The following is a 14,656-nucleotide window of genomic DNA, read 5'->3' as shown; positions in this document are numbered from 1 at the left end:
TGTGCTGTGCTCCCTGATTATCTTGGACTTGTGCCAGCAGTTGATCTCTTTCTTGTCTTTGGGCACTCAAAATTTATGCTGCACTCCAGATGTGGGCTTGTGATCAGCCTTCACTCTTTTGAGTACAGCCCAGGGTGTAATGGACCTTCTTTGAAACAAGGTCACACTGCTCTAATATTCCACTTTTCCACAAGCCTGCGAGGTAATTTTCTCCAAAGCTGCTCATTAATTAGTCAGCTCTCAGTCTGTTCAATTGCATCAGGGGTTTTTTGCCAATTGCAGGACTTGTTATACAGACCTTCATGAAGTTCTTGTCAGCCTAATTTTGTAGGCAGTTACAGTCTTGTGAAAAAGCAACCCACTTTTCTCCACAGACCTGCCTGTCTCATTGTAGAAAGGAATCAAGTGCATGATTTGCCTGTCGTAAATGCATGCTGGCTGTTTCCAGTCACCTTCTTGTCCCTCCTGCAGGTAGAAATGAGTTCAAGGAAGACTTTTTCCATAATCTTCCTAAGGAGTGAGATTAGGCTGACAGGTCTATAGTTCCATGGATTCTCATTTTTTACCTCTCTCAAAGATGTGTGTAACGTTTGCCTTTTTATGCTTACCAACACCTTCCAAGGACTGTAGAGTTATATGTTTATAGCCTTTCAGGTTAGTCTGATATGAGTCATACTAAAATTCAGAGTTAAAATCTTTTCCTTCCAAAGAACACATTTAAGCTAAAACTTCATTTGATATTTTCCGAATTTTGTATCAAATATGGATTAGCTCTGGTTTTGCTATGGTTATTTATCTTTTGTGAAATAAAGCATGTGTTGGAAAATAATTAATATGGTCAAATTACAGACTTAGCCCTGTGAACATGAAACTGAAGAGTGCTCTATGGAGTACCATCACTAAGAAAGCTGCATCCTTAATGACTCTCCTTGAGGAAGAAATTCTGCCAGGGGATGTTCTTCAGACCGTGGAAGGAATTGCTGTAATTTTGCGACTGGCTGCTCTGTGCATAGTTCATTGTTCTCCCCCAAAAGACTCCACTAGGTAAAGGTACCAAGGGAAAACTGTGGGACCAAGAGTTTCTCAGAACTCTCATTACAATTTGAGTAATTACTTTAATGCTTGTCTGTGTATCAGGATCAATATTGGATGGATCATGTACGTTTTGAAGTACATTTTCATAGTAACTTGGCTTACAAGCAGTTAATATTAAATGTTGTTTGTTGCATTTGTTGCATTGATGTGATTTCTATTTTAACAGTAAAGAGCATGGAGTGTCTCGTCCATGTGACTCTGATACGTGTAAGAATACTCCAAGCTCCTCAGATTCGATGGTGAATATACAGTTCAAGTGGATTTCCTCTGATTTTACCACAAGAGTAGTGAAAGTCTGCAGAAACCTGTTAGAGGCTGCTACACAGATTGTTAATCTAGAACAAGTTATTGATAGAATAGTAAAAATCTTTGATGCTTTGCTATATGCACAAGGTAAGAAACCCTTTAAGACGTCTTTTGTAAACTAAGAATTCATCCAACTTTATTTAGTCTGTTTTGATAGAGGTACTGAAATTTTGAATTTTGTGCTATTATTCCAACTCTTTTACAAAAAAGGTTAAATAAAAAAGAGAGCATTCTTTTCTGTTTAGAGACCTTCATTTGTATTCTTTTTTGAACAACATCTACTTCTTTTTGTCTGTACTTCTGTTGATTTTTATCTGATAAAGAGAATACATGGGGATAGTGAAAATGCATAAACAAGGAAGAAACTGTAGCCGTTCTCTTTTAAAGACACACAGAGGCAGCATACTTTACTACCTTTGCTCCACTCAGTAATTTCAAAGCTTGTAACCAGCTTCAGCAGACATGGCATACATGGTACCAAAAATATTGAGTACTTCCATGATTTTTTTAAAAGTAACTAGCAGGATGCAGGACAGACTCAATTACCAAGACGAAAATGTTATTATGAGTTCAGTTTACCAGACACCCCAAAGTCCACCTGAAAGTCTGTGCACAAATCCAGAGATACCAAAGTTATATTCATTATGTTGTTCATGTGTTATATTCTGTCATCTGTTTAATTAGATTTTTAGGTTATTCTGATTTAGCACTACATGATTTATTACACGCCTAAAAAGTAGGATATTAGCATGTGGGAATAGTGATACTAATCTTTGTTGATAGAAAAAAATAGTATTTTGTAGCAAATTAAGAACATAAAATGTTTTATAAACTCTGTAGAGCTGGAAAAGTTTATTTTTGTTGTTTTGCTGTTTTTTTCCCCTAGTGAAAATGCCACTGAGTGATCAGATTCTTGATGACTTATGTGGATTGCTGTCTCTGCCCTGGATTTACAGCCATCCTGATGATTCTTCTTTGAAGCCATCTTTTTGGGGGTTTGGTCCTCTAGTTTTGAGTCAAAAAACTGCACAGAGTTTCTGTAAGTATGTTAAAGTGTATAAAGCCTAGTTCCACTTTGGAATGATTGTTCTAAAGTAAAATTACTTAATTTGCCTTCTTATGATGATTGACAGTTAAAAGTTAAAATCAAGTAATTATTTGCTTTGTTTTTTTCTCTTTAGCACCCCAAACCCAGTCACACTGTGTGTTCCTTCTATCTCTCTTCCCAAGAAACATTCATCTGGATTGGAGAAAATCAGTTTATCACTGGGCGTTACAAAGTCACCATGAAGTAATTCGGGCTACTTGTGTTAAAGGATTCTCTCTCCTTCTTCAGCCTATGCAGTCTTGCAGCGTAATTCCCAGAGCTCTTTTGTATGTATTAATGCAGCTTTTCTGTCTTTATGCAAAAAGAAAAATGGGAAAATAATGAATGGAGTATAAGAAAAAAAGTAAATGTTTAATATGAAATTTGCTAGATCTTGATTTCAGAAATCATCAGATATCAACAGGATGGTGCACATGGTGATGCCTGTGTGACAGAATAGTGTTCACTTACCATGTCAGTATGCAAGTTCCTTTGCTAGCTGAAGATTCCAGTTTAAATTAGAGAGGGGAAAGGAGGTGACTTTGTCACTATTGTTGTATTTGTCTGTACATCTCTTAAAATCTTTGCAGCTTCTCTGCCTTTTTTATATATCTCTTGGTGTCTTCTGTCCTTTTGTGTTAGTCTTCAGTTTCTTCTTTACAGCATTCCAGCCTCACCATGCCCACTGCTTCTTCAGACATTTAACAGAACAAGAGGGTGATCTGAAAAGGACAAAGATGATTTAGTGGGACAGACCCTTAAGCTGTCCTGATAGTACTGTCAGTATAGTTAGAGAATTCAGACAATCTAGAAAAACAATTTTCTAGGTAAATGATCTATTAAACCAATTTCATTTTTGTTTCCATTTCAGAAATCAAATCCAAGATGAGTCTGAACTGGTCAAGGAGGCTTGTGCTGCTATTGTTGGGAAGTTATCTTGTTGTCTTTCCGGTCCATTCCATGTACGACCTTCCTTAGCAGACGCTGGTATTAAGGATGTTACTCATGATATTTTGTGTAGCAGCCTTACTGTGACTTCTGCTCATGGAAAAACCTCTTCTGTGCAAGCCTGTGTTTTCAAGCCCTTTCTCATTCTCCTTGAGAGCAAAGCACCCAGTTCAGTAAAGCTAGGTATGTGGCTTTAGTAACATTTTACTCTTTCATCTGAGGTACTAAGTCACTATTTCTGTACCTTTTCCCATTCCTTTTATTCTCTGTTGGGTTTCTAATAGTTCTATTGATGTTTTTATTGATGTATTGATATTTTGTATTTCAATTGATATCACTGCTGTTATTTAATGTTGTCAGTGATATTCTTTTTAAACTACCTTGGATTAAATTTGGTCTATAGCTATACTAAAATTGTAATACTTGATAAAATCTGAATTTTAAATATCTTCTCTGATTTCACAATATTTATTCTTTTGGTTGAAAAAGTAAAGTGTGCTTTATGGTTTGTTTGCATCACTTTTGTGAACTTCAGTAGATTTGAAAAAGTATTAAAAATATGTTTTTCTTTCACTCCTCCAATTATGCCACCCAGCATTTATAGAAAATATACCTCATCTTTGCAAACACCTGGATTTTAATACTGATGAGTCCAGTGTGAAGATTCTTGTTGGGTCTTTATTAAATCTAATGGAAGATCCAGACAAAGATGTACGAGTGGCTTTCAGTGACTGCATAAAGAACATACTAGAATCCTTAGACTCCGAAGAAGGATTCATAAAAGAGGTGAATTCATGTTTATTTTTGGGTTTTGTTCCTATCTTACTACGGTTTTTGTTTCACTAGTGTCAAACATTAACATTAATTTGTTTTTGTTTTCCTGTGTACCAGCTGTTTGTTTCAAGGATGAAAGAAGCCTACACAAATGCCAAAATATCAAGAAATAATGAGCTTAAAGACACCTTGATTCTCACAACAGGAGATATTGGAAGGTATTTTTGTTAGTAACTTGAAAATTGCCAAGATGTGTCAGTTTGTGATACAAAGTGCCCTGTCTTTAAGTGCAAGATTAAATATCTTACTTTGAAGCCATCCTTTCCCTGAGTCCATTGCAACTGTACAGAGCTATTGATTTCTCAAACATTCCTCATTTTCTTCTGCTTTGTCATAGAAAGTACAGATAAACTATGCAAATACAACCATGACTCATTTTGTGTGATGACAATTGCATGTTCTTAAGTCATTTTATTAATGCAACCATTCAGTTTTCCTTTTTAATCCTTTCTCTTCTGCTTATTTTGTAAGGGCATCCAGAGGAGATTTGGTACCATTTGCCCTCTTGCATTTGTTGCACTGTTTGTTGTCCAAGTCAGCTTCAGTGGCTGGAGCAGCATACACAGAAATCCGGGCCCTGGCAGCAGCCAAGAACATAAAACTGCAGGCTTTTTTCAGTCAGTACAAGAAGCCAATCTGTCAGGTAAAAAGATGGTGTGGTTTAGAAAGTGCGTGTATTTGGGTTCTTTGTGTGTATTTTGAAAATAGAATTCAAGGTCAAAATTGCAGTATTGCTCAAGGTGAAATCTCATAGGACAAGAAAGAAATGGTTTTAAGGAAAAAGCCCTACAAGTGTTCAGGAAGGAATGGAAAATCTTTGACTTTGTTGTGATCTCCCCTCAATACTGTTGCTTCTCTGTTTTATTCCCTAGATGCTTCACTCTGAAATAGAGGCTCTTGCATTCTGTAGTACTATTGCTGCAAGACACTATGGTTTAAAATTGGAATTGAACTCCACATTTCACAGGCATAATTTTGCCATAATTGATTTAGGTTTTTTGTTATATCCATTGCCTAATGATAAAAAGTTATATTTAAAAGAGAATTGTCAAAAGCAGACTTTTCTAATTTTGAATATTTTTTAATAATGCAATATTTGAATCCAGGGTTACAAAATTGAATGTAATTATTAAGTGGATGATAATTCAGTTCTGTTGCAAAGTAATAATCAGAGATCTATGTGCAATAAATGAGAGAGAAAAACAGATGCATAGAAAGACCAGTGAAACTTTTGTGTTTTGTTTTAGGGAGTGAACGAGGGGAAAATAATACTAAATACTTATTTCTTCGTGCTTAGTTTCTAGTGGAATCCCTGCACTCCAGCCAGATGGTGGTGTTGAGTGCTCCGTGCCAGGGCAATGAGCTGCAGAAAGAAACAGCTGCTCACCAGAGAGAAATGACTCTGGACATATTATCTGAGATTGCCAATGTATTTGATTTTCCAGATCTAAATCGCTTTCTCTCAGTAAGTTGGTCGGTCCTTTTGATATTTTGTGTTTGTGCTTGTGAATTTCAATTTTAATCCACACTTTATATTGGGAATGCTACAATTGAGAGCTGAAATGCAGAGGAATGGTTTTATCAAGGAGTTAGAGGGATAGCTACAGTGCCAATTCAATGGATATGGATCAATGGATATTATGATGGATAAGGAGCTAAAGTTTAGAATGCTCTTTAAGTGTATCTATACTAATGATATAGTGCACTTGAAGACATCCTTTGTAAGGCATGATTTTTGCATGGTGTCAGCTTTCTTACTTCAAAAGAAGAAAGCTACCATTCTGTGGATACAGATCGTTTTGATCTGGTTAGGTGTCTGTTTTACTGGAATCCTAAGTAGCTTCAGAATCATACTTGTGTTTTGCTTGTTGGTAGATGGCAAGTGCCCAACTGTTAAGTCAGCAATGGTCTAGCTCAATCATAGGCTAGGCAAGTGTTGTGTGTGGGCATGTTGGCTTTTTGGTTTCTTTTGAGGGCTTTTAAAGATTTCCTTCTGTGGAGAATCTGGATTGACACGAAAAATGCTAGCTCACTTTTTGTTTGCATGTTTCTTAGTATGGATTAGAGGAAGTGGCTCCTGAAGTAATTAGTTATATCTGCATTTTTACTAGGTATTTTCATCTTTTTACAGTTTTTCTCTGTTCATATCTATGGTCATAATTATGAACAGACAGGTGTGTTGTGGTACTGACAGAAATGGAACTTAGCCTAACTAACCCTGGGATTTTGGAGGGATTTTTTGTTTGTTTTTCCATTAACTGTAGTTCTTAATTTACCAGCGGACCCTGCAAGTTTTGCTTCCTGACCTTGCAGCCAAGGCCAGTCCTGCAGCCTCCACACTTATCAGAACCATAGCAAAGCAATTGAATGTGAACCGAAGAGAGATTTTAATCAATAATTTCAAATACATCTTCTCTCATTTGGTCTGTTCCTGCACCAAGGATGAGCTTGAGCGGGCGCTGCATTACCTCAAGGTAAATTGGCATTTGCTCTGTTACACCTGCAGATTAGGAGCAACAGTTGGTGCATAGTGAGCTTTCTGCTTTATTTAAATTCAGCTATTGCAAAGCAGAGTTTGGGAAATTGCATATGCAGAAGTTTTGTTCTTCTTTATAATCACTTCCATTGGCTGTGAGAAATGTTTCTAAGGTATTTTATAAGCTTAGCAAATTCTAGAAGCTTAGTTTGTCTAACATTGAGTTGTTTGAAAGCTTTTCCTTTGATTTCTATAACAAACCAACCAGAGCCCCATGCCTCCCATCTCTCAGTGTGCTAATTACATTGTGATTAAATGAAGACTGTGTTTGACTGTAGAATGAGACTGAGATAGAGCTGGGCAGCTTGCTGAGACAGGACTACCAAGGCCTGCATAATGAACTATTGCTGCGGATCGGGGAGCACTACCAGCAAGTCTTCAATGGTTTGTCCATATTGGCTTCATTTGCCTCTCAGGATGATCCCTATCAGGGACCTAGGGAAATAACCTCACCAGAACAAATGGTAAGGACATAAAAATCTTTATGCTTAGTTTTTTCAATAGTTTCTTCTTGACCGTTGTGAGAGTGAAGGCAATTTGCCATTCTTTGAACATGACTTATTTCAGGCAAAAAGTGGAAGAAAGGGTGACATTTCCTATTAAGTGTTTCTGTAACAGAGAAATCCACAACAAGTATGGATAAAACCAAATCAAAACAAAAGTGCCTGAGCAAACCAACAACACACGTGTACATCCTAACACCCTACAAAACAGCAAAACCCACAGCTTAATAGGGATGTCTGTCAATAACACTAATATTTCTTAAGTAGCTATGTATTTGGGATTCTTCTCATATGTATTTCAGAATTAGCATTTCATACCTGCTTTTTAATTTCTTAGGCTTTGGAATGTATTGATTGTAAGATTATTTGGGGGTTTAACTTTTTTTTTCCTCTTCACAGGCTGATTATCTGCAACCTAAACTGCTTGGTATCTTGGCTTTTTTTAACATGCAGTTACTGAGTTCCAGTGTTGGCATCGAGGATAAAAAAATGGTGTGTAAACTTAATTTTGAATATTAAAACAAAAATAAGCAAGGACTGTTTTAATATTCCAGACTTACTTGTGTGATCGTGGAACTGTAATGGAAGTCTCAAAGATACTATGGACTCAAAATGATTCTTTAAAACTGATGGTCTCACTGTGGGTAGGACTTCTGTGTAAGCTCAAAAGTTCTTGATTTCTTTAATGGTCAGATAGTGTATTACATATTTCAGTCTGACATGGTGTATGCAACGAGTCAGTCAACCAGGAATTACAGGGAGAAATCCAACTGTATGATTTTTAGTATGTGAAACAAAGACCAGTGGGAGGATGAAGGAATATGGGAGAAAACTGGAATTACGGCATGGGGTTATGTAAGGACACCAAAGGGTAAAGGTAAAGAATGGAAATCCAAGAGAAACTGGACTTCCTTAGTTTTGGTTCTTGCAGAACAGCTCCTTTAAGCTTTGCAGTAGGAAGCATTTAGAGAAACTAGAGCTCACAGTTGAGACAGAGTGAAAGTTCTGCTGAGGCAGTGCTTCTAACCACAAGACTGGCCTTTTAGCCTCCTCACAGAGGGAGTGTAGATGATTTCTGCAGGAAGTTTTCCATGCTAGAATGTACATAACCTTTGTGTTCATAGACTGTATTTTCTCTGGTGTTTCTTTGCTTTTCAGATATTCTTGTTAAAATGTTCTCATTTTCATAGCCCCCTTTCTTCACGCTTTCTGAAGTTCTTAATTTGTATAGCATTTCTTTTGCTGCACCTGCTATTGTGTCTTTTCATCTGGTTTTTGTTCTTGGTGAATTTCCCCTTGCATGACCTTTTCTCAAGCTCAGGTTTATTCCTGTGTTACTGATCTGTCATGCTGGACATTTTACTACCTTGTTTGGTGTAGTGTTACTGTGACTGAAATATCTCCTCCATCTCAGTATTTCTCTTCTGTCTTTCATTGACAGCTGAGCTATTACCTGTTCTCTGATGCTTGCCAGTCACTTCTTTGAGCAGTTGTATGCTCTGTTGGGGTTTTCTTGGTTTGTTTTTTTCTTTTAAATGCAAGTTTGTTTATTTCCTCTGTATTTCCTAAGCCATCTCTTTTCAGCTTGAGATATTTAGTTAATCATGTCTTATAATAGACATCTATAATCATTAACTCCTTTGGTGTCCACAGTTCTTCACTCATCAGTCTGTCAACAGCCTAAATAATGTAGGATTTTGTTACAATCTTGTCATTAGAGATTCCCTTTCACCCCCTATTTTTTTTCTAAACCCAAGTTCTTTATTAAAACATCAAATTAATTTTGATGTCTTAGAGTATGATTTCTTAAGCAAGGGTAGTGTGATTTTAATAGGAAATATGACTCCTACGTGTTTTCCTGAGTACCTAATACACTAAAGTCACTTTCATCTTTCTAGGCTTTAAACAGCCTGAGGTCCTTAATGATGCTCATGGGTCCCAAACACGTCAGTTCGGTCAGGGTGAAGATGATGACCACGCTGAGAACAGCTCTGAGATACAAGGATGACTTCCCAGAACTGTGTTGCAGGTGAACTGATGGTGTACCCAAAGAGTGACATCCCTGATATTTCTGTCCTTTAATATACTGTTTGGTTTTGTTCTGGACAGCAATCTAAACCACAGTGCTGAAATAGTTTGAAGTGCTTCTCATGCCTTGCCTGAAATGTTTTCTGAAGAGAAGAATCATCGATTATATTGTTTTGTTGCCTTTTCTTGTTTAGAGCCTGGGATTGCTTTGTTCGAAGTCTGGACCATTCCTACCTTGGCTCTTTGCTCAGCCATGTGATAGTAGTGTTATTGCCCCTCATACATATCCAGCCCAAGGAAACCACAGCAATATTCCACTTCCTCATAGTGGAGAACAGGTACTCCACAAAATATTTTCAGTTATATGGTTTAAATCCTCCAAAGGAATGGGGATAACCCTAAATTCAAGTCATCTAGCACTGAGATGAGAAAATTTGTTTTTCTTCCAAATAGTTGTTCTGTAAAATTGCCCCTTCCCTAAATTGTGTTGAGTAACAAGTGATAGCCTCATCTGAAAAAGGGTTTTTATATTGTCCTTATAAATGTATATGGTGCTGTGGCCAAGTTACAACCCATTCAGACACTGAACTCTGCCAGGTTTTCTTCAGTGTGTTTATTGTGTTGATATGAAAATTACTTCCCTCTACAGAATAATGATGATTGCTAACATTTGCTCTAAGCTAAAGAGGAGTGTACAGAATTGGAAATGGGGAAGAAATGAGTTCTTTGTTTTCTTCAGTAATTAGAGGTATAATTATGAAGTGCACAGATTGTTATGTTGAGTAAGGTTTCATACATTCCCTTCAAATGGTCACAGCAACTGAAAATAAAATCAAAGTTTAATACAAAATACTTAATTCTCATGACTTAACCTTTTTGAGGATAAGGTTGAGTCATAATTCTTTTTCATCTTGTATTTTTTAGCTTAAAAGGGTTTTTTTAGGAATATTGATACTTAATATCTTGATTACTTTTGTTGGGTTTTTATTTTTCTTGCATTGTATCATATTAACAGTTTTCACAATAAAAGGTAGTAATAGGAATAGTAAGGCTCTTGTAGAAGACCGTAGCAGCAATATTGAAAGAGATTTCTTCATTGCTTTCTTTTGATGGGTTTTTAAGGTTTTTCTCATCCAACTAATGTTTGCTGTATTCTTTGCAATATTTTTTTTGATAACTCTTAGGGATGCAGTACGAGACTTTCTACATGAAATATATTTTCTACCTGACCTTCCTGAACTAAAAGAAGTTCAGGTTGTCCTTCAGGAATACAGAAAGGTACAGCTTCTTTTATTTATTTGCTTGGGTTTATTGCATCAAATGAATTCATGACAACTGAGGAAAACATGTAAAGTGTATTGTTAAGTGGAAGTACATTTATCTGCCTCCACCACAAAATAGGTTTTGTGTATCACAGGCATAGTTTGAAGCATGTTCTGATTCTTGTTTAAGAATTAAGTAAGTTCAACATTCTTGTTCCTGTAGCATCACCTAAACTTTTAATCTCTTTTGTGACAGGTTATAAAATGAGAAGTCAACAGTTTTAGCTGTGGCCATATTCTCTTTACAGGGAGCAAAATTTACCCTAACTCTCAAAATAAACCCTAACTCTCTTCTTAGGAGTACTCTATGGTCCATTTCATTTGCTTGCCCTCAGAATGATTAGGTAATAGATTGGAATAGATGGCAATTATTTTGTGGGAATGATGCAACAAAAGTAGAAATTAATTTGATTTTAGACAGACTTAAGCGAAGCACTTTCTTCTGATTTTATAATTTTTATTTACACCATCAATATATTTACCCAAAAGTAAAATATAGCACCTTTTTGAGTAAAACATTTTTACAAATAGGCAAGACGACAATGGTATATGGGTATAGGTGAGAATGTAGGCAAAAAGACAGTTGTTTCCATGTGTTCTTACTTATGTTCTTTGAGATGCTGTTCAGTCATATTTCTGTTATACTTAACTTGAACTTCTTATGTCATGTTCAGGAATCCTCCAAAAGCACAGACTTGCAGACAGCCCTGCAGCTGTCTATGAGAGCTATTCAGCACGAGAACGTGGATGTTCGGATTCATGCACTTACCAGCCTGAAAGAAACATTGTATAGAAACCAGGTATAGAAAACCTCCTTCAGTAGAACTAAAAATAAATCAAATTAACATCTGGACCAAAAGTCTAAGACTCCTTATTGTTACAGGGTGTTCACTTGAACTGGGTTATTCTCCTCAGTTCATTAAGCTGTCTCATATAATGGAGAAAATGGATTCTTTTTCATTACACCTCCGTGTAGGTGGATTTTCAAATTTTTCAAATCATTGTGATGCTGATTCAGCAAGGCTAGTGTACTTTTTTTTTTTCCTAACTCTGAGGGAGAATGTATCTAAGAAGTCTATTTCAGCAATTTATTATGTGGGCATATTGTCTGTTTTGGGCATCTATGGCTTTTGCCATGAGGCTCCATCAGGAGCCTCATACATAAAAGCAAATGTGTGTGTATGTGTAATATGTGAAAGAATTAAGATGTGTTTGACCACCTCACACCTTCTTTGTTTTTCTCTTCCTTTTTTTTCTTCCACCCTCAAAAATTTGAATCTATTGATCACATTCAAGTAAGTTTTATAGTCATGTACAAGCTCAAGACACTGCTTTACAATTCTGTGTGGCTATTAACCCAAATGGTGTATGTGATCCCTTAGAAAAAGTAATAAATCTGTACCCTTAGTAATTATAAGATTGTGGGACACTCTTTAGCAGAAATTAAAAAAAAAGTCCAGCTAAAAGCAAACAATCATTGTGTGTACTCCTGGACAACCAGTAATTCTTGCAGCTCAGGTCAGCAAAATCCTGCCTTGTCTTGTTGAATTAGGGGTCTAGCAAAATAATTGAGGCAAATCAAACTTAATTAGTTCCACAGCTTGTGGAACTATTTGCTCTGATATGTTGGCTGTGGTTTCAGTTTTCATTAAGCATAACAATGACAAACATCTTGATTTTTTCTGTATTTGGACTAAATGTGAAACTGAGGAATAAAAGCTAGACCAAAGCAAAAAAAGAAAGGACACCTAGTTAAAATGATGGGCATTGATCAGAGGATTTGAAACCCTGGGCTTTGTAGTATTTAAGAGTGAAGAAATATCCAAGAAATGGCAAAGAAAGAATAGAAATGGCAGAAAACCTAGAAGGTATGACAACAGTTGCATGAGAGAAATTGGGAGGAAGTATTGGAACACATAAGAAGAGGGATAAATAAGTGAAAAAAGATAATGTAGAAAATAAAAGAGGTACTTGGTAAGACAAAGAAAGAAAATTAAGTTAGTAGAGAGGTGCATGATAATGAAATTCAGTGTTGGCCATGACAGCATTATTAACTGAGGTCCAAATCTCTCATACATTTGTTTAGTCCTTCCTAGGGGTGAGAAGCAGATTAGTGCAATTGGACTGTAGTTACTACCTGAACTCATGACTAAATGAAATCAGAAGTGAGTTACAGGTCAAAGATTTCCAAGATTATTTACAAATATGGTTGCAGAACAAGTCATCTTTATTATTCATCTTCCTAGGAAAAATTGATCAAGTACGTCACAGACAGTGAAACGGTGGAGCCAGTCATCTCCCAGCTGGTAACAGTGCTTCTCATTGGCTGCCAGGATGCAAATTCCCAAGCTCGACTGCTCTGTGGAGAATGTTTAGGTGAACTGGGAGCCATAGATCCCGGCAGGCTCGATTTTTCAACAAGTGAAACTCAAGGAAAACACTTTACCTTTGTGGTAAGAAGCATTGCAGTAGTGTTTTGTTTAGCATTAGGGGCCTTCTAAAAGTCCTTGGGAGGAGGGAACCTTTTATCTCTAGACCTTTTGAAAATCTGGACTTGCTGTCTCACCTAAAACAGTTTACACTTCCAAGTGATTATTTAAAGATACAGCTATTACTCTGTTTTAGTAAAACTGGCATTCTGTTTGTGATTGAGGCTGGAGTGGAAGATCCAAACTTTGCCTATGGATTGTTAATGGAACTGACCAGAGCTTTCCTTGCTTACGCTGACAATGTTCGTGCTCAGGATTCTGCAGCGTATGCGATTCAGGTAGGATATGTGATTAGAGCTTACTTTTATTTCATAGATTATTTTCTGTAACGTTGAACTTAAAACTATGCAATACAAATTTTCATTTTGAAGTATATGTTTAAATATTTGAAACTTAATCCTGTAACAGGTTTAAATTAGAAAGTACACTTAGTATTCTGAGTAGTTCTCAAATAAGATAGAACTGTTTGCTTTTGTGTCACAATATTTTAGGAGACATCTGATGTTTTACAGGTAACTAGCAGTCCATAAATAGGGATTAAGAAGTAATCCTGAGAGTGGTTTAGAATTAGTTCAGGTTGCACAGGCAGAAATGAAAAGCATATTCCTGAAATGGTTTCTGCTTACTCTTTTAAGAAGCAACTGAAAGGGAGCCTACCCTTATTTTCAAGCTCTAGTCTTTTGTTCTGGTTTTATTTAATGGATAGGGATTTTTGGTTTCTTTTTTGCTATTTCTGTTTTTGATGTTTAATATCTTTGTGAAAACTTCCGGACAGTTCCTTAGTCCAGGAGGAAATAGGTGGCCCTATGTATTCAGCAGGATAAGAATTTTATTAGCATATGCATAAGGTTGCATATGCTTGTGCACTTTCTGCACAAGGAGGAATCAGAATAAATTCTAGTCCTGGTTTATTGGCAAATGTGAAGAATACAAGATGATGTGATCCAAACACTAACTGGAGAATCTGGAGAATCAGTAGATGAAATCAAAACTGCCTAGTAACAGAGGATTAACAGTGTTGGATGACTGTTTTGCAGTTATGATTTCTGAATTAAGCATTCCATAACTTCTCTTTCATTACTTATCATAGAATCATTCAGGTTGGAAAAATCATATCTTATACACGGGGTTGTGATCATATGCACAGGGTTTTGTACTGAGGTCATGAAAATTCTCAGTGCTAACTTGGTGATGCAAACCATGCCTTTTCAGGAGTTACTGTCCATCTATGACTGTAGAGAGACAAACACTGACTGCCCTGGCTCCAGGCTTTGGAGGAGGTTTCCTGAGCATGTGCAGGAGATCTTGGAACCTCACTTAAACACACGGTATATGACAGCTAAAGGAATGGCTTTTCATAACAGATCTGTTTGGTTTCTTCTCCAGGCTAGAATTAACTTCATATGGTTTTGTGACTGTCACTCTTCTGGGAGGAGTGATATGTATATATACAAAATTGAAATAATGTCTTTCTATTAAAAGCTGAATTAGCACTTACTTTAGTGTAA

General features: G+C 36.5%; 1 protein-coding gene across 2 annotated transcripts in view; it reads left to right on the top strand.

The window, feature by feature from the left end:
* ATR (ATR serine/threonine kinase) overlaps positions 1 to 14,656 on the top strand; it is a 48,088-nt gene that overhangs the window by 5,226 nt on the left and 28,206 nt on the right. For both annotated transcript variants that reach the window (XM_058844386.1, XM_058844385.1), the window contains exons 6-24: positions 850 to 1,044; positions 1,262 to 1,488; positions 2,288 to 2,440; positions 2,583 to 2,775; positions 3,360 to 3,619; positions 4,032 to 4,222; positions 4,328 to 4,428; positions 4,742 to 4,913; positions 5,568 to 5,735; positions 6,550 to 6,744; positions 7,085 to 7,270; positions 7,709 to 7,801; positions 9,208 to 9,338; positions 9,532 to 9,675; positions 10,522 to 10,615; positions 11,334 to 11,459; positions 12,906 to 13,112; positions 13,313 to 13,426; positions 14,361 to 14,476. In XM_058844386.1, coding sequence (XP_058700369.1) covers positions 850 to 1,044; positions 1,262 to 1,488; positions 2,288 to 2,440; positions 2,583 to 2,775; positions 3,360 to 3,619; positions 4,032 to 4,222; positions 4,328 to 4,428; positions 4,742 to 4,913; positions 5,568 to 5,735; positions 6,550 to 6,744; positions 7,085 to 7,270; positions 7,709 to 7,801; positions 9,208 to 9,338; positions 9,532 to 9,675; positions 10,522 to 10,615; positions 11,334 to 11,459; positions 12,906 to 13,112; positions 13,313 to 13,426; positions 14,361 to 14,476 — 3,066 coding nt within the window. The remainder of the gene's footprint in view (positions 1 to 849; positions 1,045 to 1,261; positions 1,489 to 2,287; positions 2,441 to 2,582; positions 2,776 to 3,359; positions 3,620 to 4,031; positions 4,223 to 4,327; positions 4,429 to 4,741; positions 4,914 to 5,567; positions 5,736 to 6,549; positions 6,745 to 7,084; positions 7,271 to 7,708; positions 7,802 to 9,207; positions 9,339 to 9,531; positions 9,676 to 10,521; positions 10,616 to 11,333; positions 11,460 to 12,905; positions 13,113 to 13,312; positions 13,427 to 14,360; positions 14,477 to 14,656) is intronic.

The sequence above is a fragment of the Poecile atricapillus genome, chromosome 8 (assembly GCF_030490865.1).
Source record: "Poecile atricapillus isolate bPoeAtr1 chromosome 8, bPoeAtr1.hap1, whole genome shotgun sequence".
In the NCBI taxonomy this organism is placed as follows: Eukaryota; Metazoa; Chordata; class Aves; order Passeriformes; family Paridae; genus Poecile; species Poecile atricapillus.
The sequence above is the reverse complement of the archived record's forward strand: the minus strand, read 5'-3'. Positions and strand labels throughout refer to the sequence as shown.